The sequence below is a fragment of the Asterias amurensis genome, chromosome 2, assembly GCF_032118995.1.
Source record: "Asterias amurensis chromosome 2, ASM3211899v1".
NCBI classification, from domain to species: domain Eukaryota; kingdom Metazoa; phylum Echinodermata; class Asteroidea; order Forcipulatida; family Asteriidae; genus Asterias; species Asterias amurensis.
The window spans coordinates 30,514,009-30,539,062 of NC_092649.1; the positions used below are offsets into that span (position 1 = coordinate 30,514,009).

The following is a 25,054-nucleotide window of genomic DNA, read 5'->3' on the forward strand; positions in this document are numbered from 1 at the left end:
TTTAATAAAATCTAGCTTTATTAGTCAAATCAATATAACAGATTACCCAATACCAGCCCCAGTAATACTAATCCTTACCTAAAACACGTACCACTTCGCATATTTCAAATATTTCCAATACTTTAAATGAATTAAAACCCAAACCATATAGCTAATCACAGAGCAAAATATACATCTTATTTTAGGGGGTGGGGTTCCAAACACCAGAAATTGAGTCTAAGATTTAAGTTGCATAACATTAACTTTGATTGTTTTATTTTTTTGCCATCAAACCTGTGAAACCATTTTTACCGAACACACAGATCCTCGCCAGTTGATTGGTGGAATGTATGTCACATGTTATCTTTTATTTTGCCATGCAGCGCACTCCAAAATTTAATATTGACCCCTTGCAAGCACGCACTACACACAGCGACTGTGCTACGCTCACCATTTTAGCATGTTTGGTGGTCAATAGGTTTATGTGTAAATGCCGTGTCGCCTAAAATCCGCACTCAAATGAATAACGCGCAGTGACATTGACCACCAAAATGGCGCATCCAAGATTATTCTGATGATGACGTCAGGTGAATTGAGTCAATAGGAGTCCTATATCGATAGCTATAGGATGCTTTGTACTGTTTCCTTGTTGATTTGTCCAAATGAGGCAAGGTTGTTTCACGATGAAATGATTGATGTCTACATGGAGTTCCCATGCTGTTTTGAAGGGGTTTTAGAAAGTGGAAAAGTTCCTGAATTATTTTTGTGTTTATGGTAAAACAAATTTGAAATGACAAGGCTCTAAGTGCGAGTTATATAAAAACTAAAATTTAACGTATTTAGTTCAAGCATCGTTGTAGAATAGAATCACTTTGTGAAACCTGGCTTGTTCAATTCACTTGGCTTTGCCTGGTTAAATGGAAACGTTTAAAATGAACCTTGTGATTAGTCTGCAATCGATGAATCAATGTGTGCATTCAATATTTGTATAATATTGTCTGTTGCATAAGCATCTGCACCTGTTCATTTTTGGTTGCTGTTCAATGTGGTGCTGTTTATAAATCTTCTTCTGTTTTCGATTTAAAACTTTTTAATGTATATTTTTGTATTTTACCCAAACTGCGTCATCAGATGCGAATAAAGAATCATGAACAATACATGTTCTATCTCTAGCAGAATAAGACCAAGTAAGCTTTTAAATTTAGAATAACCCATTTGGCCGATAAAAATAATCTCAACTACAACATTAACATAAATATACAATATTGTTTCCTGAAATTTATATTTTTTCAAGGAAATGATGAAGATGTAAAAGGAATCAATCTATTCTAATCCCATAGGAACACATTTCCTTCAAGTGAGGAAATACTTCAACATCTCACTACTACCACTTTTAAGAAAAACATATATATTTATCCGGTATTAAAACCGTAAAAATTATAACTATAATATGATTAATATACGTATTTCATCTAAAATAAAAATTCTGTAATTACAATTTTTTTTCGAATAATATCAACTTTGCAGCCTTAATAAATTCTAAACATTGAATAGTTTCCTTTCTCAAGGACAGCAAATATAGGAAATCATGAAGAAACTGCCCATTATTTTGGCCGAGTCTGTGGAAATTCAAGAAATCGCATCACCATTATATTAGCTTGATAGGAAAATGTGTGTAGTGTCAGAATTGCTGCTGAAGTTACTTCTACCCCCAATTATGTCTAATCACAACATGTCGTTTTAAACGTCATATTTTTGCCGCAACAAAATAGGACTAGAACCAAGTGTAGTTTATCCTGAGTTATGTGATGGATGCACTGTACTGGAAGAAGGCTGCATAATTATTTGTGGCAGACACAATATTTTAAATTCAATATAGGATTGGGTGCTATGGTCCTACGATCAATTTACAATCCAAACCCCACCAAATTCACAACCAAAATTTCAAATTTGATCTACCCACAAAAAAAGGATGACAGAAGTATTTAGCCTTTTTAAAATCACACCAACCAATTTCACAACAGTATAATTAGAACATTATGCTATGTGATATGAATACACATCTTTTATTGCCCTGATATAATTTTTTATTTTACAAACATGTGATTGGTCAGCAGTAGCACCTCAGTTGACAGCAAAGTCAGAGATGTCAAATTTTTGCTTAGAAAAAATATCTACTTCATGTATTACTTTGGTTACGATTTTGACCATGGATAGGATTGAGATTGTAAAGGTCATGACCCATTGGTTCACAAGTAGCTGAACTTGGGCGTCCATCTGCACTACACCTACATGCCTGTGCATTGAAGACAAATGTCATGGGCCAGTCTCAAAGAAAAGATATCAAGCAGATCACACTAACAAATTAGTACTGCTTTTAACATATATTAAAACAAAAAAAACTCCACACTAACTAACTAGTTTATGTCTTGGGGGGGGAGTGTAGGACATTACCTTTGTTTTGCTTAGCTTCAAGTTACCACTGGACATAACTGGACAGTTGAATGTTTATGTTTTTCCTTCTTTGAGTAGAAAAGAAAAAGTGCTGATTAACAATTTATCATTGGATGAAATATTTGAATTTGTTGCAGACACTTTTAGATTCACAGAGGGATTAATTAGGAAGGATGGCTTATTATACAACGTAGTAGCTGCTAGGTACCGTTCCAGAACTTAAGAAACATGTTATGCTTTCGCTTTAAGATGACCTTTGTTGTCATGGGGCCGCAAAACTATCTTGTATTATCTGTGTTCTCGTTACGACCGTGCTCGTATCTTCCATTTTTATTTTAGAAACACGCAGTTCAGGACCGGTGAAATGCCTCGTTTTAACTGGCGTCTTGATCCGAGATCGTGTTAACAACAGCCAACTTTACACCACAAAATACTTGATCAGAATAACCATCATACACCGTAACTTACTTAACAAGTGAACATTGAGACCATTAACCATTAACAATTATGATTGGTCAGTTTATGACATAGTATGGTCAGTTGACTAATAGGGAGGGCTGTTATGTATTCTTGGGATGATACGTTGATTACTAGTGTACTACAGTGTGGAGACTAAGGTCCCTCCAAGTAGAAGATCATTTTAAGAAATAGGTAAAGAGGTAAAAGTGAAATCAGAAGTGAAATCGGAGGTGAAGCAAGAGGTGAAATTAGAGGTGAAATCAGAGGTCAAATTAGAAGTGAAATCCGAGGTGAAGCCAGTGAAATCAAAGGTGAAATCAGAGGTGAAATCAGAGGTCAAATCACAGGTCAAACCAGAGGTGAAATCAGAGGTAAAATCACAGGTGAAATCAAAGGTGAAATTAGAAGTGAAATCAGAGGTGAAATTGGAGGTCAAATTAGAGGTAAATTCAGAGGTCAAATCAGAAGTGAAATCAGAGGTGAAATTATTCAGAGGTCCAATCCGAGATGACTTCTCCATCATTCAGCCATTGATGCCATGGCTGGTCTGAAGATGCCATTCAAGAAGAATTCTCGCTCCAGCTGTGACAGCATGTCAAACGGCCGCGGTTCTTCACAGAACTTACACTCCATCAAGCTAGGCTGTCTGCTATCCTTGGCTGATGTATCTAGATGCAGACCACAGTCAGTCCAAGACTGGACCAAAGACTCAACAAATGTATCCATCATGGCTGGGGTGTGGAACGGCGTGGGTGCAATGCGAAGACGTTCCTCACCTGGGGCAACCGTGGGGCAATTTATTGCTTGGACGTAGATGCCATATTTTTGAAGAAGGTAGTTGGCCACTTTTGTGTTGTCTTCTGCATTGCCAACCTGCAAGAGAATTACCAGCCAATAAAGTACTTTAGTAAACATTCTTAAAAACACATTGGCATACAAGGTAGACAAGCAATTATTTCATAGATTTGAAAAAGTGGAATTCAAAGATAGTACTTATAATTGTATTTGTTATGAAATCTGAAGACGGTTTGGGTATTAACGTTAATATTGTCGTTTGTACTATCAACGCTGAAAGCTGATGTATTTTTAATAACATTAATAATAATAATGTACGTTTACAAAGAGCCAATATGCTACTCTTGGGCACATTACACATTACTACCCTTAGTGCCAGTTAGTTTACTTTAAGCAGCCTATGCAGCCAAGTATGTAGCGCATCAAACTAAATCAATTACAATAACCATCTCTGCCCTCATAGGTACCCATTTACCCTCTGGGTACAGAAAAAATGAGGCTGCTTCCAAAATGGCAGCTGCGGCTATAGCTTTGTCTGTTGCTATCATGTGACATTACACGCTCAAAAAGCACCCACACTGGGGTCAAAAAGCGCCCTCACTGGGCTCAAAAAGCGCCCTCACTGGGCTCAAAAAGCACCCACACTGGGGTCAAAGGAGGCAAATGATTGGACGATAGCTAAAAACATGCGCGCCAGTGTAGGGTTCTATTGGTGTTACTAAGGATGTTGCTATACTTCAATGTGTGATTAGGTTGTGAACCAGCCATAGCCGATTCAGATACTAGAGTATGAATAGTGACTTACATGAATAGGAATGATATGACTTGGACATGTAATAACTGGTAGACCAGCTTCCTTGAGTCTACTGCGTAAATCTCTCACTGTCTCCTGATGACGTACGCGTAAAGTTTGGCCTTCTGGGCTACTTAGTACCTACAATAAACATTGATAGAATGGTGTTAAAAACAGCTATTTGAAAAGTACCACTGCTAGCAAAGTTACCTTTTTCACAAACAATAATAATAATAATAATAATTAATAATAATAATAATAATAATAAGAATAGTTTTTAACCAGACCATATTTCTTAGCACTTTCCAATACTTGAAAGTGAAAAGCATACATCATTCTGGCAATACTATTTTAAATTGTATGGTCTACATACTCTATGGTCTCATGTAAGTTCTAACTACTTAATTGACAATCCGACAAAAAAAGCCCCCAATTACAGCCAAGGAAAGAATATAAATATTGTACAAGATACAAACATTTAAAAATACACTTTATAATTAATAATTAATTAATTTCAAAATGATTCAAACAAATACATGTATGACATTGGAATACATTATATATGCAACTTTAAAAAATGAATGAAGAAAACAATGGATGGATTAATAATATAAACACAAACTAATATTAACAACACATATTTTATTTGAACAACTGAAAGACACATCATTAATCAAATACACTTCTCAAATATGAATCATTAAACAGTACAAGAAAGGTAGAACACAGAAAAAAGAAGAAAGAAACAATTTAAAAATGCAAGCAATAATCTTGTGAATACTTCAATGACATCACACGTATATCAGTTATTGGTTCAGTAAAAAGCCCATAAACACTAGGCATGCTTGACTTCCCCCTCACCCTTGTATGACCTCCCATTGGAGTGGGGAGGGGGTGGATGTGGGTAGGAGAGGCTGGTGCATGACCTCCCATTGGAGTGGGGAGGGGGTGGATGTGGGTAGGAGAGGCTGGTGCATGACCTCCCATTGGAGTGGGGAGGGGGTGGATGTGGGTGGGAGAGGCTGGTGCATGACCTCCCATTGGAGTGGGGAGGGGGTGGATGTGGGTAGGAGAGGCTGGTGCATGACCTCCCATTGGAGTGGGGAGGGGGTGGATGTGGGTAGGAGAGGCTGGTGCATGACCTCCCATTGGAGTGGGGAGGGGGTGGATGTGGGTAGGAGAGGCTGGTGCATGACCTCCCATTGGAGTGGGGAGGGGGTGGATGTGGGTAGGAGAGGCTGGTGCATGACCTCCCATTGGAGTGGGGAGGGGGTGGATGTGGGTGGGAGAGGCTGGTGCATGACCTCCCATTGGAGTGGGGAGGGGGTGGATGTGGGTAGGAGAGGCTGGTGCATGACCTCCCATTGGAGTGGGGAGGGGGTGGATGTGGGTAGGAGAGGCTGGTGCATGACCTCCCATTGGAGTGGGGAGGGGGTGGATGTGGGTAGGAGAGGCTGGTGCATGACCTCCCATTGGAGTGGGGAGGGGGTGGATGTGGGTAGGAGAGGCTGGTGCATGACCTCCCATTGGAGTGGGGAGGGGGTGGATGTGGGTAGGAGAGGCTGGTGCATGACCTCCCATTGGAGTGGGGAGGGGGTGGATGTGGGTAGGAGAGGCTGGTGCATGACCTCCCATTGGAGTGGGGAGGGGGTGGATGTGGGTAGGAGAGGCTGGTGCATGACCTCCCATTGGAGTGGGGAGGGGGTGGATGTGGGTAGGAGAGGCTGGTGCATGACCTCCCATTGGAGTGGGGAGGGGGTGGATGTGGGTAGGAGAGGCTGGTGCATGACCTCCCATTGGAGTGGGGAGGGGGTGGATGTGGGTAGGAGAGGCTGGTGCATGACCTCCCATTGGAGTGGGGAGGGGGTGGATGTGGGTAGGAGAGGCTGGTGCATGACCTCCCATTGGAGTGGGGAGGGGGTGGATGTGGGTGGGAGAGGCTGGTGCATGACCTCCCATTGGAGTGGGGAGGGGGTGGATGTGGGTAGGAGAGGCTGGTGCATGACCTCCCATTGGAGTGGGGAGGGGGTGGATGTGGGTAGGAGAGGCTGGTGCATGACCTCCCATTGGAGTGGGGAGGGGGTGGATGTGGGTAGGAGAGGCTGGTGCATGACCTCCCATTGGAGTGGGGAGGGGGTGGATGTGGGTAGGAGAGGCTGGTGCATGACCTCCCATTGGAGTGGGGAGGGGGTGGATGTGGGTAGGAGAGGCTGGTGCATGACCTCCCATTGGAGTGGGGAGGGGGTGGATGTGGGTAGGAGAGGCTGGTGCATGACCTCCCATTGGAGTGGGGAGGGGGTGGATGTGGGTAGGAGAGGCTGGTGCATGACCTCCCATTGGAGTGGGGAGGGGGTGGATGTGGGTAGGAGAGGCTGGTGCATGACCTCCCATTGGAGTGGGGAGGGGGTGGATGTGGGTAGGAGAGGCTGGTGCATGACCTCCCATTGGAGTGGGGAGGGGGTGGATGTGGGTGGGAGAGGCTGGTGCATGAACTCCCATTGGAGTGGGGAGGGGGTGGATGTGGGTGGGAGAGGCTGGTGCATGACCTCCCATTGGAGTGGGGAGGGGGTGGATGTGGGTAGGAGAGGCTGGTGCATGACCTCCCATTGGAGTGGGGAGGGGGTGGATGTGGGTAGGAGAGGCTGGTGCATGACCTCCCATTGGAGTGGGGAGGGGGTGGATGTGGGTAGGAGAGGCTGGTGCATGACCTCCCATTGGAGTGGGGAGGGGGTGGATGTGGGTAGGAGAGGCTGGTGCATGACCTCCCATTGGAGTGGGGAGGGGGTGGATGTGGGTGGGAGAGGCTGGTGCATGAACTCCCATTGGAGTGGGGAGGGGGTGGATGTGGGTGGGAGAGGCTGGTGCATGACCTCCCATTGGAGTGGGGAGGGGGTGGATGTGGGTAGGAGAGGCTGGTGCATGACCTCCCATTGGAGTGGGGAGGGGGTGGATGTGGGTAGGAGAGGCTGGTGCATGACCTCCCATTGGAGTGGGGAGGGGGTGGATGTGGGTAGGAGAGGCTGGTGCAGGTCCACTTTTATAAATGTTGATTGCCAGAGAGTGCAACAGTGAGAATATTTCCAGGGTTGAAATAAGGGAGTATTCAATTCAACAAGGCAAACCCAAGTTTCATGGAAAATTCCATCTTTCAAAATGTGAAAATACTCTATTATATTTGACGAATGCATAGCATTCACTACTTGTTAGATTCATGGAGGTAGAATTAGAGATTCATGTGGGTATTTCTACTTGTTAGATTCATAAAGGTAGAATTAGAGATTCATGTGGGTATTTCTACCTCCATGTTAGATTTAACATCCAAGTGGGTCTTTGTAATTTGAGTGAAGGATAAAACTTCACGAATAAACAAACTGTACAATATTGTATTCTGGCATCCAATATGAAGATGTTTGTACTGCTGTGTATAAATAAATGCACAGTGAATTAGTACAAAAATGCAGTTAATGATGTAGGCAATGTATTGCTTTGATTAAAACACTTGTATATCCTCATTGCTGAAATGAAGGATTCATTAGAACTGAGGGCTGCATGCCCAAATAACTATGGTTATCATTGGTCATTCTAATCTTATCAAAGAGTTCAAAAGTGACATAACGGAAGAGGAGGATTGAGACCAAATGTTTGTAAAAGGCCTTCAATGAATGCCATGTGACATGCAATCCTCCAATCAAATTACAATGTTTGAACTGAACTTACTTGTATAGAGGCAATAGCACCAGCTAAGATCATTGGAGGTAGTGCTGTAGTGAAGATGAAGCCAGCTGCATAGCTTCTTACCATATCAATCAGGTCCGATGACCCAACGATATAACCACCAAGCATACCATAGGCCTTACCTGAAAGAATAATAGGGTAACACAGTTAGGACTAATACTTTACAGGGTAACACAGTTAGGACTAATACTTTACAGGGTAACACAGTTAGGACTAATACTTTACAGGGTAACACAGTTAGGACTAATACTTTACAGGGTAACACAGTTAGGACTAATACTTTACAGGGTAACACAGTTAGGACTAATACTTTACAGGGTAACACAGTTAGGACTTAAACTTTACAGCGAGTGGGAGTTCTCATCATAATTGTTCACTTTATGTAAACATTAATGCAACCACATGCAAATTATGTTGTTTTGTAGGAGCTTTTCTTACAAACAGCGTTAAAATGATTCGAGTTCATGCTCGGTATATTCAGGGAAGCTAGGTCTGAAATAAGGAACCAACTTTACATGAGTCAGGCATGGTGTACCTCCATAATTTGGCCCAATTTAATAGCTCTGCTTTCAGTAAGCAGAGAACCCACACTTGCAGAAGCAGGGAATTTTGTGCTTATGTCAAGCGTACTTAATGAGTTAGCAGGAAATTTTTGCTTATATGTGCATGTGCACCCCTATGTTTGTTCTATGCCTACACAGGGCAAGCACAAAATTCACCGGTCGGTAAGCACAGCCATGTAAGTGGGCCCAGTGTAAGTGTTGCGTTACTAAATGGTGTTGGATTGAGGACTGCACTAGTACATTTAGCTGATTATTGTTAACATGGGATCAGGCATACCACCATAATCAGAGTCCAACAGTTTGGGGATTGCGTTACTGTATGGTGTTGGATTGAAGACTGCACTAGTAAACTGATTATTGTTAACAGTGGATCAAGCATACCATCATAATCAGAGCACCATGACAAGGTTATGATTATTTGATGCAGTAAGGGTAACAGTATTGGGCCCTCCTACATTGGGTCCAACCTTACCTAATGTACCAGAGATTATATCAATGTCATCTACACAGTTTTCTCGTTCAGCAACTCCAGCCCCATGTTCTCCATACAGACCCACAGCGTGAACTTCATCAACAAAGGTGATAGCTCCGTAGCGATGGGCTACATCGCACAGCTCCTTCAATGGGGATACATCACCTGATACAAAAAAAATTCAATATCCATTATACTTATCAATATCAATATCGCAGTGAAAAGTGAATCTTGGATTCATTCTAGTTACCTTATACAGGAATTCAAGAAAATGCAGATGAAGATTGTAGAAAGATATTGGTTACAAAGTAGGTTTTTACTTTATTAAAGATGGCTCTTAAGGTCAAATTCAGTTTGTGGAGTAACATTACAAGTCTCTAACCTCAAGTTAAAATGGTGTCAAATATCATGATGTATTATACTCTCTCAGAGTCAAGTTTGAAACATGACATCATTGGATGTCCACAGTGAATGTTTGTTATAGGGGCCATTCACAATTCCAAAATTTTCACAAGCGTACAAACTGTCACTTTTGTAATGCCCTCCCCCCTTAAGAGTGTACAAGAATTTTTTTTTTTTCCTTCCACTTTTCCACATCAAGATCATTGAATGTGAATTACATGCAAACCCTTTTTACAACAAGCACAGCTGATAAAAGAAACGTTGGACATAGACATGTTTAAACAGCTTGTCTGAATTTCAAAAGGTAACAAAATATCGTCTTAGATACCTAGATATGTTTTTTATAGATTAACATTTTTTCCAAAAAAGTGTATGGCAGGTAGTAATCCCCTCCCTCCAAGTGTACGTATTGTTTGTTTGTGAAAACATTGATAATTGTGAACAGTCAATTGATCAATACACCAAATTCAACACTGTTTGATTAAACAGAATGGAAATAACATAAAATGAATAGTGTCAGTGCTAAAATGAATGGTGTACAAAGGTAAAACCAAATTGAATATTCTTCACCCCTGACGCAGATTTAACATCTATTAGTGTCAATTTAACTCAAAGAGTCAGACAGTCCAGGACATATATGTGAATTTTGTCTTCATACAAAACCATCCCACCAGAACTAATCTCAGGTAGGTTGCATTTAAAATCTTTTGATGAAATGTTGGTTCCAGAGAATTGCAACGCTTTTGGCTGAACGGTCACAGGTTAATCTCCAGATAAAATCAGTTTTGCTTGGCTTACCCGATGAAGTGTTAAAATGAGGGGGGTTTGTGATCCCGCTAATGTATAGTGCTTAAATGCAGTTGGCTGCGTATATTGTCAGGACTGATGTGTCTACATGTAGGTTACAGCTTATAAGAAGTATTGTACAACACGGCATGGGGGCACCATGGATTACAGCTTCACTTTGTGTGGTTCCACACAATGTTGATACTGAATCTACACAATGGTGATAGTAAATAGGTTGAATTGCAAACTTTGCAATGGTTGGATTAACGCTGGGAAAGTTTGCAGTTTAGCAGCTTAGTTATGAAGCTTCCTTATTTGCAATTTCAAATGGTTATAATCTAAACGTCTAGACTGGCTTAAATCAAGGAGAAAAACTCAAGATATACATCTACTATAAACTGATGCATCAAAGTAAATCCCACAAGGAATGGTGAGAAAGACGATTGCAAAATAGTGATACAAAAAACATAAACTTGCCACTTGAAATACAACCAACGGGAAAACAACCAACGGGATTTCAAAACAACTGCTTGTTATAGCACAAAGCGCCCAATCACAAGGCAAGGTTGCTCCTTAAAATGAACATCATGTTCTGTGGAACAAATCTCTCCCGAAACTGAACTCTTCCAAGTTGTGTAAACTAACCTGTCATAGAGTGAACTGTCTCAAAGGCAACTATTTTAGGTTTTGAACGATCAGATTTTTGTAGGAGTTCTTCAAGGTGGGCGACGTCATTATGGCGGAAAACAACCCTGGGTACACCGCTGTTTCGTATCCCTTGAATCATAGAGGCATGATTCCCTGCGTCAGAATAAATCGCACAACCTAATAGGAAAAATCATGCAAAAACACAAAGTAAATATTTAAAAGGTTGTATGGTAAACATGCGTGTGACTGTAATCCCCAGCTATACAGCAGTTACAGGTTCTATGGCTTCTGACTGGCAAACCGAACAAAGATATCCTTAAATAGGGAGCTTACGACATTAGGGCTAGACAGCAGAGTAAGTGGAGCGTCGCCACATTAATCCATAGGTTGTTGGCTTAAATCCAGCTCAAGTAAATTTTTCTTTCAACCCCAACTCATACATTTTTGTAAATACTACAGAAATGATAAATGGCAGGACTTGTTTAGCAATGGAGAGAGCTGTTGATAGTATAAAACATTGTGAGAAACGGCTCCCTCTGATGTAACATAGTTTTTGAGAAAGCAGTAATTTCTTACTCAAATTATGTTTTATTTTTCATTATTCTCTTGCAAATGCGATGACCAATAGGAGACTTGGGAACGCTAGGTGGCAGCAGACTTACCAGGTAAATGTCCATTGTTTACATAGTTCTGAGCATGCGCACATTATCAAGAACAATGGATTTTACCTGGTAAGTCTACTGCCACCAAGCGTCCCGGAAGTCCCCTATTGAGCCCAAGTCGTCACAGGTTTTTTTTATGCGTGTGGTATGTTGGAATACACCAATTGAAAATACTGTTCTTTGACAACAATCAAACACATCCAGTGCCTTTAAATTGCTTTTGACTGGCACTGGAACAAAGATATTGTCAAAATAGGGAGACCGCTAACATAGGGCTAGATAGCTCAGTTGGTGGAGCGCTGACATGTTAATCCGGAGGTCGTTGGTTTAACCCCCGCTCTGGTAAATTTTGCTTTGTTCAATCCCAAATCATAAATATATAGGCAATGATAAATGGGCGGTCTTCATTAAACTAGAGTATGCCCTGTCTACATATATTATTTGCAATTTTTATTTTAAAACTTGAGGAAATTCCAGCTTTCAATGCATGTCCTGACCACTATTAGATAAAGACCTTGGTGGTGTGGGTAATAATAGTAAAGATCTCACCTGGCAGGGATCTAGCCAGAGTGTATAGAGTTGAATCATTTGCTACAAAGCATGAGGTAAAGAGTAGACCAGAGTCCTTCTGGTGTAGTTTGGCTAACGATGCTTCCAACTGTTCATGGTATGTGGAGTTACCAGAGATGTTACGAGTTCCACCAGACCCTGTGCCATGCTCCTGCACCGCTTTCCTGGTGGGGAAAAAACAATTAATATCTATTGTTATTGTCAGTTCTTTATTACTGTTGGATATGTAATAAAAAATATTTTTAAAAACTGAAACTGTGTCTGATATTCTCAACGCTCTTATTAGAGTCAAATGAGAAGAGAGAAGACAATGAAGAAATTTAAGTTTTAGATGTAGGAGGAAAACCCCAAAGAATTATTTTAGGGAAACCCACGCATTCAAGTAGGGACTTAAAACCCAATCCACATAGTGTCCCCAGTGAGATTTGAACAGGGGTCCCAGAGGTGGAAGGCAAGTCAAAATCCACCTGCCAAAGTCTCCATAAAACTAACCAATAACATAAAATAAAACAAAGTTTGTACTTTATTAGAAAGAACCTCAACTAAAACCACTCTAGTAGTAGATCCATATGCCACAAATGCCTACGTGACTCAAGGTTCAGGTTCTTTCTTTCTCAAGGACTTCATTTGAAATGGACACAATTCTAGGATGATGGCGCCAATGTGGTCAAGTTAATAATTGCTTTCAGGCCAAATTATAACAATTGTTCAACATCCCCTTGAGGTTTCAAGGTAATGTACTCTATACAAGATGAATTATTAGGAATTGGGCCAGCTGCTAATGAACGAACAGGTTGGGACCATTAATATCCTTTATGGGGCTCTGTTTTTCCCCCAGGATAACAATATTTTTGTTTCTTTTATTGCCCATGTTAATAGAATACACAATTATTTAGTGCGAAGAGTCTGGGGGTAAAATATGAGGGAAAGGGATAGTGCCAGACGAGCAGATGACGAATGTGATAATAATCAGAAACATTAAGAGAATAAATACATCTTTATAAGTTAATCTGGTCCCCGGTAGAGCATTCCACAACCTGACTACCAGGGACCAGGAACTGAGCTACAAGTCTCGTCTCCCAGGGTGTTTAAACGCAGATGGATCACTGTCTGGGTGTAAAGAGGTTGAGTGGATATACATGTATTTCATGTACAGTAATCTGATTTACATGTAACCTTAGGCTAGTATCAGTGGACAATAAGGGTTTTAACAATAAGGTTCCAGTGGTTCAATAGAGAGAGAGGAGGCCCTCAATTGCACTTTATGTCCAACAACATCCAAACAATGTCTGATCAAAGAGAAACCCTGGAAATACAAAGTCGCAAACGTGACAAGACGAGTCTAAATCGTCCACCTGGCCCAGATTTCATGGCCTGTTACTGCTGAATTCTGCACTTACAATCACCATTCTCTGCTTGCACAGCAAGCAATCTGCCTAGCAGGCCTAGTAATATACGCACATGCACAAGCCAAAATTTCCTGCTAACCTATGAAATACGCTTGACGTACATGTAAGCGCAGAATTCCCTACTTCCCCAAGCATCGATTCTTAGCTTACGGTAAGCACAGCCATGAAATTGGGCCCTTGACAATCAACAAACTCATCATGGAGCAAGATGGAAAACAACACAATCTCCATCCTGAATGTTAACCTCCTCCACAGACGGCACTCTCGCCCACTCAGTACAAAACACTGAGTGAAGTGTTGGGTGTTTATTACATGACAGATGTTCCATTACACACCCAATGAGTGAAATCTAATGAGGACTTGATGCGCACCAAAGGCTTCACACCTACATCTACACTAATACTTTTTTTAATATTGGGATTGTTAAATTCAAAATAAATATGGTTTTATCAGATTTTTGTTGAGAGTGCCATCTTGGTTCAAATCGTTCAAGTGCTTGATCAGAAAGCTTGACGACAATGTTTACATGAAAATCAAAACTGATTTTGGAACATTGAATAAAAGGTATACAAAATATAGAGATTTTAGTAATGGCAAATGACTGTGAAGTCTCTCATATATTCAAGTTCCGAGACCAACTTCATAGAGCTGCACAAAAAGATGCTTACATGTACCAGAATAAGGTTACCAGCCAATGTACCGCGTCAAAACAACATTTGTGACTAGTATCCTCTTCATTTCTGCTTAGCAGAGAGAAGTTAAGCAATATTTTCTGCTCTAGCAGCTCTATGTTGATTGGATAATGTTACTCACATGACAGCCTCAGTGACCTTTGGGTGTCGACTCATTCCTAGATAGTCGTTGCTGCACCATACAGATATCGACTGACCATCAAACGCCTCATTACTGGAGTACTCCTGAGCATAGGGGAATGATTCTGCTATACGATTCACTTTCTTGAAGATGCGATAAGTGTGATCCTGCTTCTTACGTTCCACCTCCATATGCAGAAACTTGTTGTAGTCAAATGTACCATTATCTAGTAAGAAATGCAACCAAGAATGAGGTTAGATCATTGCTTGTACCAGAAAACAACAAAGTCTTGTGGTAACTGCTACCAACCAATAACAGGTTTGAACTGGACTCGAGAGCTACTTAAGCTGAAAATATTGCGTAACATTTTCTGCTGAGCAGAAACTAGCAGGATACCATTCACAAACTGTACTCGTTAAATGGTAGTTTGGCTGGTAACTTTATTATGGTAAGCATATTTTTGTTGTGCTTAGCTAGTTTTTGTCTAAAGCGCTGTGGTCTACATGAAATGGCGCTATATAAAAGCCCATTGTATTGTATATTGTATTTGTGCTTTAGCAGCTCTATCCAGCTGCCTTCGTCTTGGTCATGTTCCTTGTATCAAATAACAATAATGCATGCTAATAATCATTTTGAAAATAGGAACATGACTATTTTGTTCTTCCAGCCTCAGTTTGGTTACATCAATGGGAGAAATTCAAGATGGCTGCACCATGATAAAGGTCTATTGGTCTATAAAGGTCTTTCACCATCAGGGAAACTCAGAGATCAGCCTTTGCTGAGTACCAGGGTTGTATGTACATGTAGTTGTACGATGTAGGGGTTGTGGGTTCAAATCCCAACTGAGTAGTAGGCCTGTAGGACTCAGAAAGCACCAAGTACATTTGTATATCACCAATTGGTGTCAGAATAAACCAAAGTAATATTCTTTATGAAGATGCAAAACATTCCATTCAGTACACAAGCAGAGATGTGACAAATTGTGCACAAACCTTTGATGAAGTTCTCAGTCTGTTCAGTTGGAGACCTGTCATTTTTAATCAAGCTGCTCTTCACAACTAGAATAATACAACAAGGTGTTAGAAAACGAGTATTAAAAATGCCATCCAAATCTTAACATGACGGTTTAACAAAGTAGAAGTTGGGATGCCTCTAGCCACTAGGAAGGCTTGTTGTTCTAGAGGTAAGACATGCTCTAGAAACGGAAAAAGTTGTGTGACTCAATCCTACCCGAGTGATACTACGTTAAGTTTTTGAGGACTCAGGAAAATGTTGAGTATACAGTGCTTTCAAGCACTGTTTACTCAATAAACAAATACAATTATTCACCAAGCAATTTGATATTTTATTAAAATACTATTATAGGTTTACTTTTTTGCCCCAATGTGGATCAATTTTTGTGCATATACCCATATTGAGATAACTTGGTGCCCCTTTAAAAGGTTTCCCACAGACTAAAGCATTCCCAAGGGTAGTGCCCATTACAAAATGAAAATAGCACTACCATCTCAAAGATGAGATTCTAGGACTGACGTCACAGTTTTAACCCAATATACTTGTAACTGCCTCAGGGTTTGTGGATTCTTTCAATAATAAAACTCCTTTAACTGCTCAAGTGATGCTATGAAATAATCCTATTTCCCTCTCAGCGATTCAATCCAATTTACAATCTAACCTTCCGGTAGAACAACTCGCCTTGGGAATTAATTAATCTTTCTATTTGGAAGCTTCTACTCACAGTTCAATGTACATAGTGTGATCTATCAACTATAGATCTATAAGTGGTTGGTTTTGATACCTGCAGGTACCAGTAATATTAAAATGCAAAACCCACAGACCTATTCAGGAGATTCTTATCATTTGTCTCCTTCCCTTGATACACATGTACAAAGGTTATGAACACATTATAATCATTGTGTGTGCAGGGTAGAAATCAAGGAGTGTTAAGGATCTGAGCGTGCTGCCAATATTTGCATCTTGCAATCACAGAGATTGTGTACAATAATCAGGGAGATAGTTAGAAACATTCAACATGATAGAAAAAGTTTCAATTATCCAGGAAATGTTTTAATTTATTCATCAGAACATTAAAAGATTGGTTTATCAGAATCAGGGCGTGGTTGGCAGCTCTGTGATTGCACCTGGGCATTTGGATCAATGACTTTATGTCATATAGGCACTTATTCTTCCTGAAATCAAAATTAAGAACTGAGTCAGTACATTTGGCTCTATAATATGAAAACAACCAGAACAAGATGAGAATTACCTGCTTCTCTTGTGGAAGAATCAATGAGATCCGTGTCAACGATGCGAGTCAGTTTACGTCGGTCCTCAATGTTAGCCAAGAATGGGCACTTTGACATATTTGGAGTTGGTTCAGCTACTGGTTCAGCTACAAAAATAAAAAATGATTTTTCAAAAATTAGTTTAAATATTCTTACTTTTCACTCACTAATTTCTAATCCCTGTACAAATTAATTTGTTTCGGAAAGAGACATTAAACATAATTTGTTAATGCCATGTGGACCTGGAAAATGTACTTGTAAGAGCAAGGTAGTAAGTGCACCTCTAAGTAAAAGGGAAATTGACATTTTACTGGCACAATTCAAAGGGCACTAAGGCAACAACCAGTGGCATGTAGGCAATTGATACTGTTTTTGGTTTTTGGTTTGTTTCTTTACCCTTTAGAAGATGCTACTGTCTTTTTTCTCTCCTAGTGACAGCTACATGTAAAAGCAATCGTACAATGGAATAACCTTTGAAGCATGATTGAATTTCATTTCAATTCACTGCATCTTTTATTCTCTTGCACTTTAGTCAAATAACGTTTATGCCTCCTCTCCATTTATCAATTGATGACGCCTGCTCTCTCTATGGTTGGCGCAGGTATAAAAGCTATCTTTAGAGTAACACTATTATTAAATAATACCGAAGCCACCTCTTTGAACCATTGTCCGTTTTTAGGAGGGAAAAAAAACATGTATCAAATTTGATCCAATCCGTTAATCTAGAGCTTAAGAGCATTGAAATATACGTACAACTGAGATTGAAAAGAGGAATGTGAGAGTCCCCTTAGCATGACGAAAGGCACAGTTTATGTAAAGTTCATCAATAAATTGATTGATTTCATGGAAAGTATTTAATCTTGGCACGTTTATTGGGGGTAGGAGTTAGTAAACAATTGTTGATGTCAACAATGCGTGCATTAATATTTTTTTGAGATAACACGTATACCCGATTTCATTTTAAAGCACAAACCCCAAAACTTGCTATTAAAGCACATAAAACTAAAAACTTGCAAAGCACAGAAAAGTATTGCTATTAATAGTTATAACAGTAATAATTTATTTATTCATTTTATCCATAAAAATGTACACTTAAGCACAATCCGTTCAACCATGTTTCAGTGCTTAGCAAGTTCTAGCCCTTACAGGTTTTTGTGTTTAGTATTAAAACAGAAACAGGTTGTGACTACATATACATGCACATATACATACACTGGCCTTTTATACAACGCCATTTCAGTGGTGTGAGCTACTCAATGGCAAAGAACTTTTTCAAGCAGTATTTCTGATCAGCTGTATAAAATTTGGCCCTGAGCAAGGGTTTGTTGTTGGTACCCTGGCATCAATAAATTCTTTCCCCTTTCTTTTCATTGTTGTTATTGGGCAAGGGTTTGATAGCCTATCTGCAACTGAAGGAAATCTGCTGCACACGTATTTAATTGGCTTTTCGAAACAATTTCAACGCCATGTTTCAGTCTTAAATTTAGCTGTCAAGTGGGCAACATTTGTGTAACACTTACCTCTACAAATTCAATTTTGGAGTTTGGAATTTGTAAAGAGTAAGACTGTAAAAAGTTAACGTTACCTACATGTACTATGAAAGCTACTGTCTAATCTGACCATTTATAAAAACAATTAACAAAAACAAACAATTTTCACCACAGACAAGGATTTTAAGCTCTCAGATTTAGGTGCTCAACTAAAAAGCCCCCCCCCCCACAAAACCCGACCCAGTTATTTTAAATTACAGTTTGTTAACTTACTAACTGGCAGTGCACTGACTGCAACTTGACCCAGCAGTAAACTATGTCAAACACACTGTACATAATGGAAGGCACTGAATCCCCTGTAGCGGTTTGGACATTCTTGAGTATGCTCAGAATAATTTTGAGTATTCTCAATACCTGTAAATAAAACGTTAACAGAATCTACGTATCTTGCACCCTCTTCATGGAATACATGTTTACTTGTGTGCAATTAAACTCAAGAAGATTTGAACTGCAACGATGGTTTAGTATTTAGTGTTATGATGCCCTTTTATATTTTCAAACATTACACCTGGATGAATGTACAGTACTTCTAAGTGCACCCTGTCAGTAATAAAACCTCAGAAACGTCCTTCCAGGAATTGAAGGACCCCGGAAAGAGGAAGTTTTAAGATTGTTTTTTTTAACTTCCCTTAACTTACTTCCTTTAATTGATAAACAACTTATTAACTCAAAGGTACTCTTACTAGAGCGTAATCGTTTGAAAGCATTCATGATTAAGTGCCACACATAATTTTGTTATAACTGTTTTCAAGCCATTAATATTTAGTTTGTTAACGTCTAAGCAACTCAGTTTGGACACCAGTTTGTACAACTTACACAATATACTTTGTACAAGTAATCGAAATCGAAATCTCACTTCCTGGTTTAGGCATTTTGGGATCTAGGTACATGAAGCACCACCCCCAAACAAATAGTTGATTAAATCAATTTCTATTCAGTTTCCTGTTGCATAGTACACGTATGCACTGATAAACCACACCCACAATGCAATGGCACATAATCTAAAGAATTCACACATCCACAGGGAAATTGCTCTAAAAAGTTGTTCCTACCATTCAGTTACTATTCCCAAGACTCTTTAAAGAACCAAACTAATATTGTACATGTGAACATTATGGAGCCTTAAAGGAACACGTTGCCTTGGATCGGTCGAGTTGGTCTTTGAAAAGCGTTTGTAACCGTTTTTTATAAAATGCATATGGGTAGAAAGATGTTGTAAAAGTAGAATACAATGATCCACACAAACATGCCTCGAAATTGCGTGGTTTTCCTTTTACCTCGTCGACTAACACGTCGGCCATTTATGGGGGTCAAAATTTTGACTCCCATAAATGGCCGACCATGTTAGTTCGCACAGTAGAAGGAAAACCACGCAATTTCGAGGCAAACTTGTGTGGAGCATTGTATTCTACTTTTAAAACATCTTTCCAACCATATGCATTTTATAAAAAACGGTTACAAACGCTTTTGTTTTGACCAACTCGTCCGATCCAAGGCAACGTGTTCCTTTAAACACTTCTTCTAACATTCTTTTTCAACACAGGCATTCCTACACAGTAGGCCAACTGCAACCAATGATGTACATATTACATTTAAAATCAAAGGCTTTAGTTGTTAATTGGGGAACGGGTACATACATGTACATGTAGTAGAAGGGCAAAGAGGAACTGGTGTTGGTAGGCCGGGGTGGGGTTCGGAAAGGAGGGAGGGTGTGATGAAGAGAGAGAGACTGCCCATTTAAGCGTTAAGCTGAAAAACATTGTGGAGCGGGATAGCTGTACTTCAAGAGCAGCACAAGATTGAAATCACTGGACTTTCTTCTGCACCTCCCATGGCAAAGGTCATGTGGATGGCATGGGAGGGGCAGTGAAACATCTTATGTAAAATGGCCCACTCAAAATGTTTGTATCTTCTATACGAGGGACAAAATGATTTTCAAGCTAGATGTGCCAGAAAATGTCAACAATCGCGAGCATTTCAAATTTCTGTTGTACTCTAAGATTAGTGTCCATGACCAAGAGTCAAGGCAAGGAACTCATTCAACATCCTTTCTATTGTTTTGTTTTCTTTGGTATCTATGTAAGAGAGAAATTCACTTGGTTTATTGTGACTTTAAAATACTGCATGGCTTATGAATGTAAAGGAACAAGTTTATACGTTACAGACATAAACATTTTGTAATATATGTGACCGGGTTAATGGTATGGCCAGGTAATGGCTTTTTATACCTTTTTTGCAATTACATTACCAAATATTACTTTATTCCATTGTTTTTTGCTTAATTGATTTGTATTTTGTGTAGTATTGCATACTGGTTACCAATATAGACCAGATTGGAGCTGTGAGTTAAGTACAAAGGGCGTATCACAAATAATATTATTCACAGACAAAGTGTAACGTAACTAACTGTAACGTAACTAACCATGATTTTGGAGCAATGCCTGGAACTGATAAGAGTTATTTTATTTTTTCCCCTACCAAAACACTTGCTAGTACCCTTGTAGTTACAGAAATAGTGAAGTTTGTGTCAGCTGTTCCCTGTTTGAGGAAACTTTTTGTTCAAAGACACGCAATTTTTTTCCATGTCCCTTTTTTGTAACGTAACTAACCAAAATTAAACTGATCATAACAACCGAATAAATGTGTCTAGAAGTTTGTAATTTTGTTGTATATTAGGTCTAGCCAAGATGTAGCCATGGTACAAAAATGGAGACTTGATAGGCTTTCATGTTAATATTGGAGATCACAGAGCTGTGCTAAGCAGCTAAAAGTGTAACGAAACTAACCAGGGAATTGCCCAGCTGACCAGCAGAAAATACTGCTCAATAAATGTCAATCTGACCTTTTTCTGGCTCTGCATGCTCTTGCTGGTTGATTTCTTCTTCCTCTTGTTTCTTGGATGCATGGCGAGCCAAGATTTGACTCATCACAGGACAATTCTCACTGTATGTAAACAGCGAAGTACTTGCTTTCTTGGCAAAGCCTTTAGGTAGGCGGGAGAGAAAGGGGCACTTCAGAAGGGCGATGTGTGCCATGATCTTCCTCGTTTAAAACGACGAGATCAAATAATTCTGCAAAAGAAAACAGCAAGAAATAAGTGGTAAAGGAACTTAAATTTCGAGCACAAGAAAATGTTTCAGAAAAAGGACCCTTTTGACTTAACAAGATTTTTAATCATCACTTAGGCCTATCATATATCAGCCTCTTTAAAAGAACAAAAGTGCACCATGGATCAAGAATAATTATTATATCTTGTTTTACCACACATTGTGCATTTAAATATCTTTTTTGTTAAATAACCAAACTTGTTTTAATTATAAATAATTTATGACTAGCTAATAGAAGATTACTAGAAAATAGAATGGATTTACAAAGATTTTTTATGCACATTATTGTTTTGTTTATACCAGCACATTTATTTGTAGAAACTTTGCTTTGGATAGCAAATATTAAACTATAAAATTAATTTCTTGCCCTTTTCTTCGAAGACCACTTTTTTGTAGCATTATTAAGGAACATTATGCCCAGCATATTTGCCCAGTCATTTTACCTGAACATGTTTTCTATCTTTACTATGAATGATATTATAACATTGGTGAAGCATTTTGCTACATTTAAACAAGTGAAATCGTCCACCCATTGTAAATGTAACAGACTTAAAAGTTATTTTAAAAGTTATTTCATTTTTAAATAAACATACATGTAGTGTAAAGCACTGGCAAGTGTTGGAAATTAACCCAAAACTCACATTATTGTTGTACATTTATGACTCTGACAGAACATGTACTGTATTACATGGATTGGATAACAACAAAGACAAATACATGCCATGTCATTGCACTTCACCAAGTATATTGTAATTCATCACTATTCAATATATTTCATACAACTCCCTACATCATGGACCCATATCATTGTTATAGGCCTACCAGTAAATAAAAAACAATCAACAAACTAATTACTAATTACTCATAAACACTTCAACAAAATTGTCTACATCATCCTACATTGACAGAATTTTGTACCAGAATCATTCCCACACAACATTCAGATCATAAGGGGCCTTGTAGTGGTATGTAAACACTTCTGTTGTTGGTTCAATGAATAAGCAAGTCTTGGTTTGCAGTGCCCAGCTATTGTACCCAGTACCAATGTCAAACGCCCTGTGAGGCATGAACAACCCTATCAATGGGCGAAGCGCTGATCGAATAGAAACCCAAGTGAGGTGAAGACTATTAAGGTCACTTCTTTCCCTGGTAACCTTCTCAACTGGTATCCTGCTATTGTAATGACAGCAATGTGAAGGTCATTTATCGGCAATGAATCAGGGAAAAGAATGGGTGGAATATTGAAGAATCTTTAGATTGAAAAACGATGAGAGCTTTTTAAAGTGTATTTCTAGTTATTTTGTACTTCTACAATCAAACATCAAATGTAACAATGTCTGGAAGAGAATTGAAAATACAACTTGGAAAGTGGTCCAGTGCATAGCATACTTTACAAGAATGTTGGTAAAGGATGAAACCACAGAAATAGCGTCAAATTGCATGTAGAATTTTTATTCCCTGACAGCAAATTGGGAGTGAGAAAACAGACCTTTCATTTAAATAGAACATGTAGGTTTAAGTATTTCGACCATAGTTAATTTTACCATAATTTGACAATAATTAGATGTTGTATTGAAATTGAAGTCTCTGCAAATACAGTGTTAAACCTCTTTAGCCCTTTTCACACGAGAGCCGAAAACCAACATCCCTTGTTGTGGGCACCAGTTGTCTGTCACAAAGGTTGTTTGCGATTCACATGATCACGCACATTGCATTCCTGACGTCCCTTGTTTATGTGAGATCATGTGTTTTGCAACGTGAATCCGTTTGGATGTCAAGGGAATTGACAATACGATAACAAATAACAATTTCTCATCGTCCCAACTCCAAAGATGAATGTATCCGAAAGCATTTTGTTTGAAATTGCAAGCGGAAAAGCCAGATTCAAGGCTTTCTTGATCGGAAGCTTCTTGGTTAAAGAAACAAACTTTGAGAAAAGCAATAAAATAAACTTATTTTCAAATTGTGCCGCCGACACCATTTTGTTGGATACCTGGAATATACAAACTTTCTCCTTCAGGTAATGACGTGTGCTGCTTAAAAGTTTGTGCATAAAGAAATGCAACTCCATGGTTTGTGCATGCATGATCGTTGTGCGATCACCGAGGACCTTTGTAATCTACTGTGTGTCATTTCACACGAGTGACTCGACGATTCTAACCAGGGGACGATTTTTTGGAGGAGGTCTTGATCCCGGTTGTTTATTACGCGGGTCTGTGGTGATTTAGAAAGCTCGTGTGAGTACTTTTAGGGCCTAAATAATTATCAGTAATTCTGTAGGCTAGTGTCAAAATTTGCCTGACTGGTGACAACTCCCACGAATTGCCTCGTGCCTTACCCGCCTGTCTACAATCCGCAGAAGGAGCTTGGCAAAGGCTAGCAACCAAATTTACATGTATAAACTAGAAGTAGAAGTATAGAAATGGTCCCCTTTTCACTTACTACATGACATGGGGATTTACCAGGCAGAGGCCAAACTGTGACCCAAACTCAAACCATTCAGTGGTTTAAAAAAGGGCTAGGGGCCTACCTTTAAAAAATCTGAAGTTTTACAAATCCCACTACCGCACATGCAGTGCCATAGTTGCGATACGTAACCGGGACCCTCCTCCCGATGGCACTAGGGAGGAGGGTTACGTTTTCGCAACTCCCAGTGCCATACATTGTAGTTGGGATAACGTCGTAATCCTCCACCTGACGGCAAAGCCGCCGTCATGGAGGGTTACGTTAACTATCGGAACTACCATACCAGTGCCAGTATTCAGTAACCAGAACGCAAAATTAAGTTAAAGTATTAATGAAAGTGTATTTATTACTATAGTAATAGTATAAAAAATAAGTAATTTATAAACTGATGAAACTTGATACATGTGTAGGTAAAGGTAGGTACCGTAAAGTGTGCACTACCATTCCTCCTCCATGGTATTACTATTATCAAATCAATACTTATATTATGTAATTACAAATACAAGTGGATACTAACTCAACTGGATCATGGATATAAAATGGGATGTCAAAATAAACTGCATTAAAACTCACTGACTGAACTGTGAACACTGAATAGACTAGAAATACAACTATTTATACATCCATGATACAAAACCAGCAACCCTCAAATTCAGCAACTTGATATAAATTGGAAGTCAATGCAGGGCAAGTGAGTGAGGAAGTAAAGAGTTCGGGTTTCCTGGACATGTGTTTTGTAATTATTTAACATGTTCAATGAATATCATTTATTGTATCAGAATGAATGACTAGCAATTTCTCGAGTAAAAATACCGGTCTGAATTTACTACACGTTTTTGTCAATACTCACCAGACACCAGCGAGAACTTCAAACACAGTTAAGGTTGAATCTACTTTGGACAGATTTCAGATAAAAACTATTCGTGTCCTTCACTGAGAACGACGAAAACGGAGTATTTTCGTGGGTTACTTTGGCATTCCGTCGGGAAAATGCACCCAGTTCAGTTACTGCAGCCAACCATACTGATAGCAAGTTGCATCAATGCGCATGCGTACGTTTTTATAAGGGGGGGGGGGGAGTTGGTTGATGTCCGTTGTTATTGCGC

At 39.4% G+C, this 25,054-nt stretch overlaps 1 protein-coding gene across 2 annotated transcripts; it reads right to left on the reverse strand.

Annotated features, from left to right (window-relative positions):
* On the reverse strand, positions 1-24,989 carry LOC139933855 (5-aminolevulinate synthase, erythroid-specific, mitochondrial-like). Of its 2 annotated transcripts, none has more exons than XM_071928091.1 (11): positions 24,799-24,989; positions 21,218-21,446; positions 16,807-16,932; positions 15,533-15,598; positions 14,541-14,766; positions 12,298-12,482; positions 11,084-11,263; positions 9,251-9,415; positions 8,198-8,337; positions 4,493-4,621; positions 1-3,765 (listed from the first exon to the last, which is right to left on the reverse strand). In XM_071928091.1, the coding sequence occupies exons 2-11, from the start codon at positions 21,408-21,410 to the stop codon at positions 3,412-3,414; spliced, it is 1,764 nt and encodes a 587-aa protein (XP_071784192.1). In that variant the 5' UTR covers positions 21,411-21,446; positions 24,799-24,989; the 3' UTR covers positions 1-3,411. The 2 variants fall into 2 exon arrangements, with proteins under 2 accessions (XP_071784192.1, XP_071784191.1); XM_071928090.1 differs by having other exon boundaries at positions 8,198-8,332; positions 9,246-9,415; positions 24,799-24,988.
* Between the last annotated feature and the right edge of the window lie 65 nt (positions 24,990-25,054).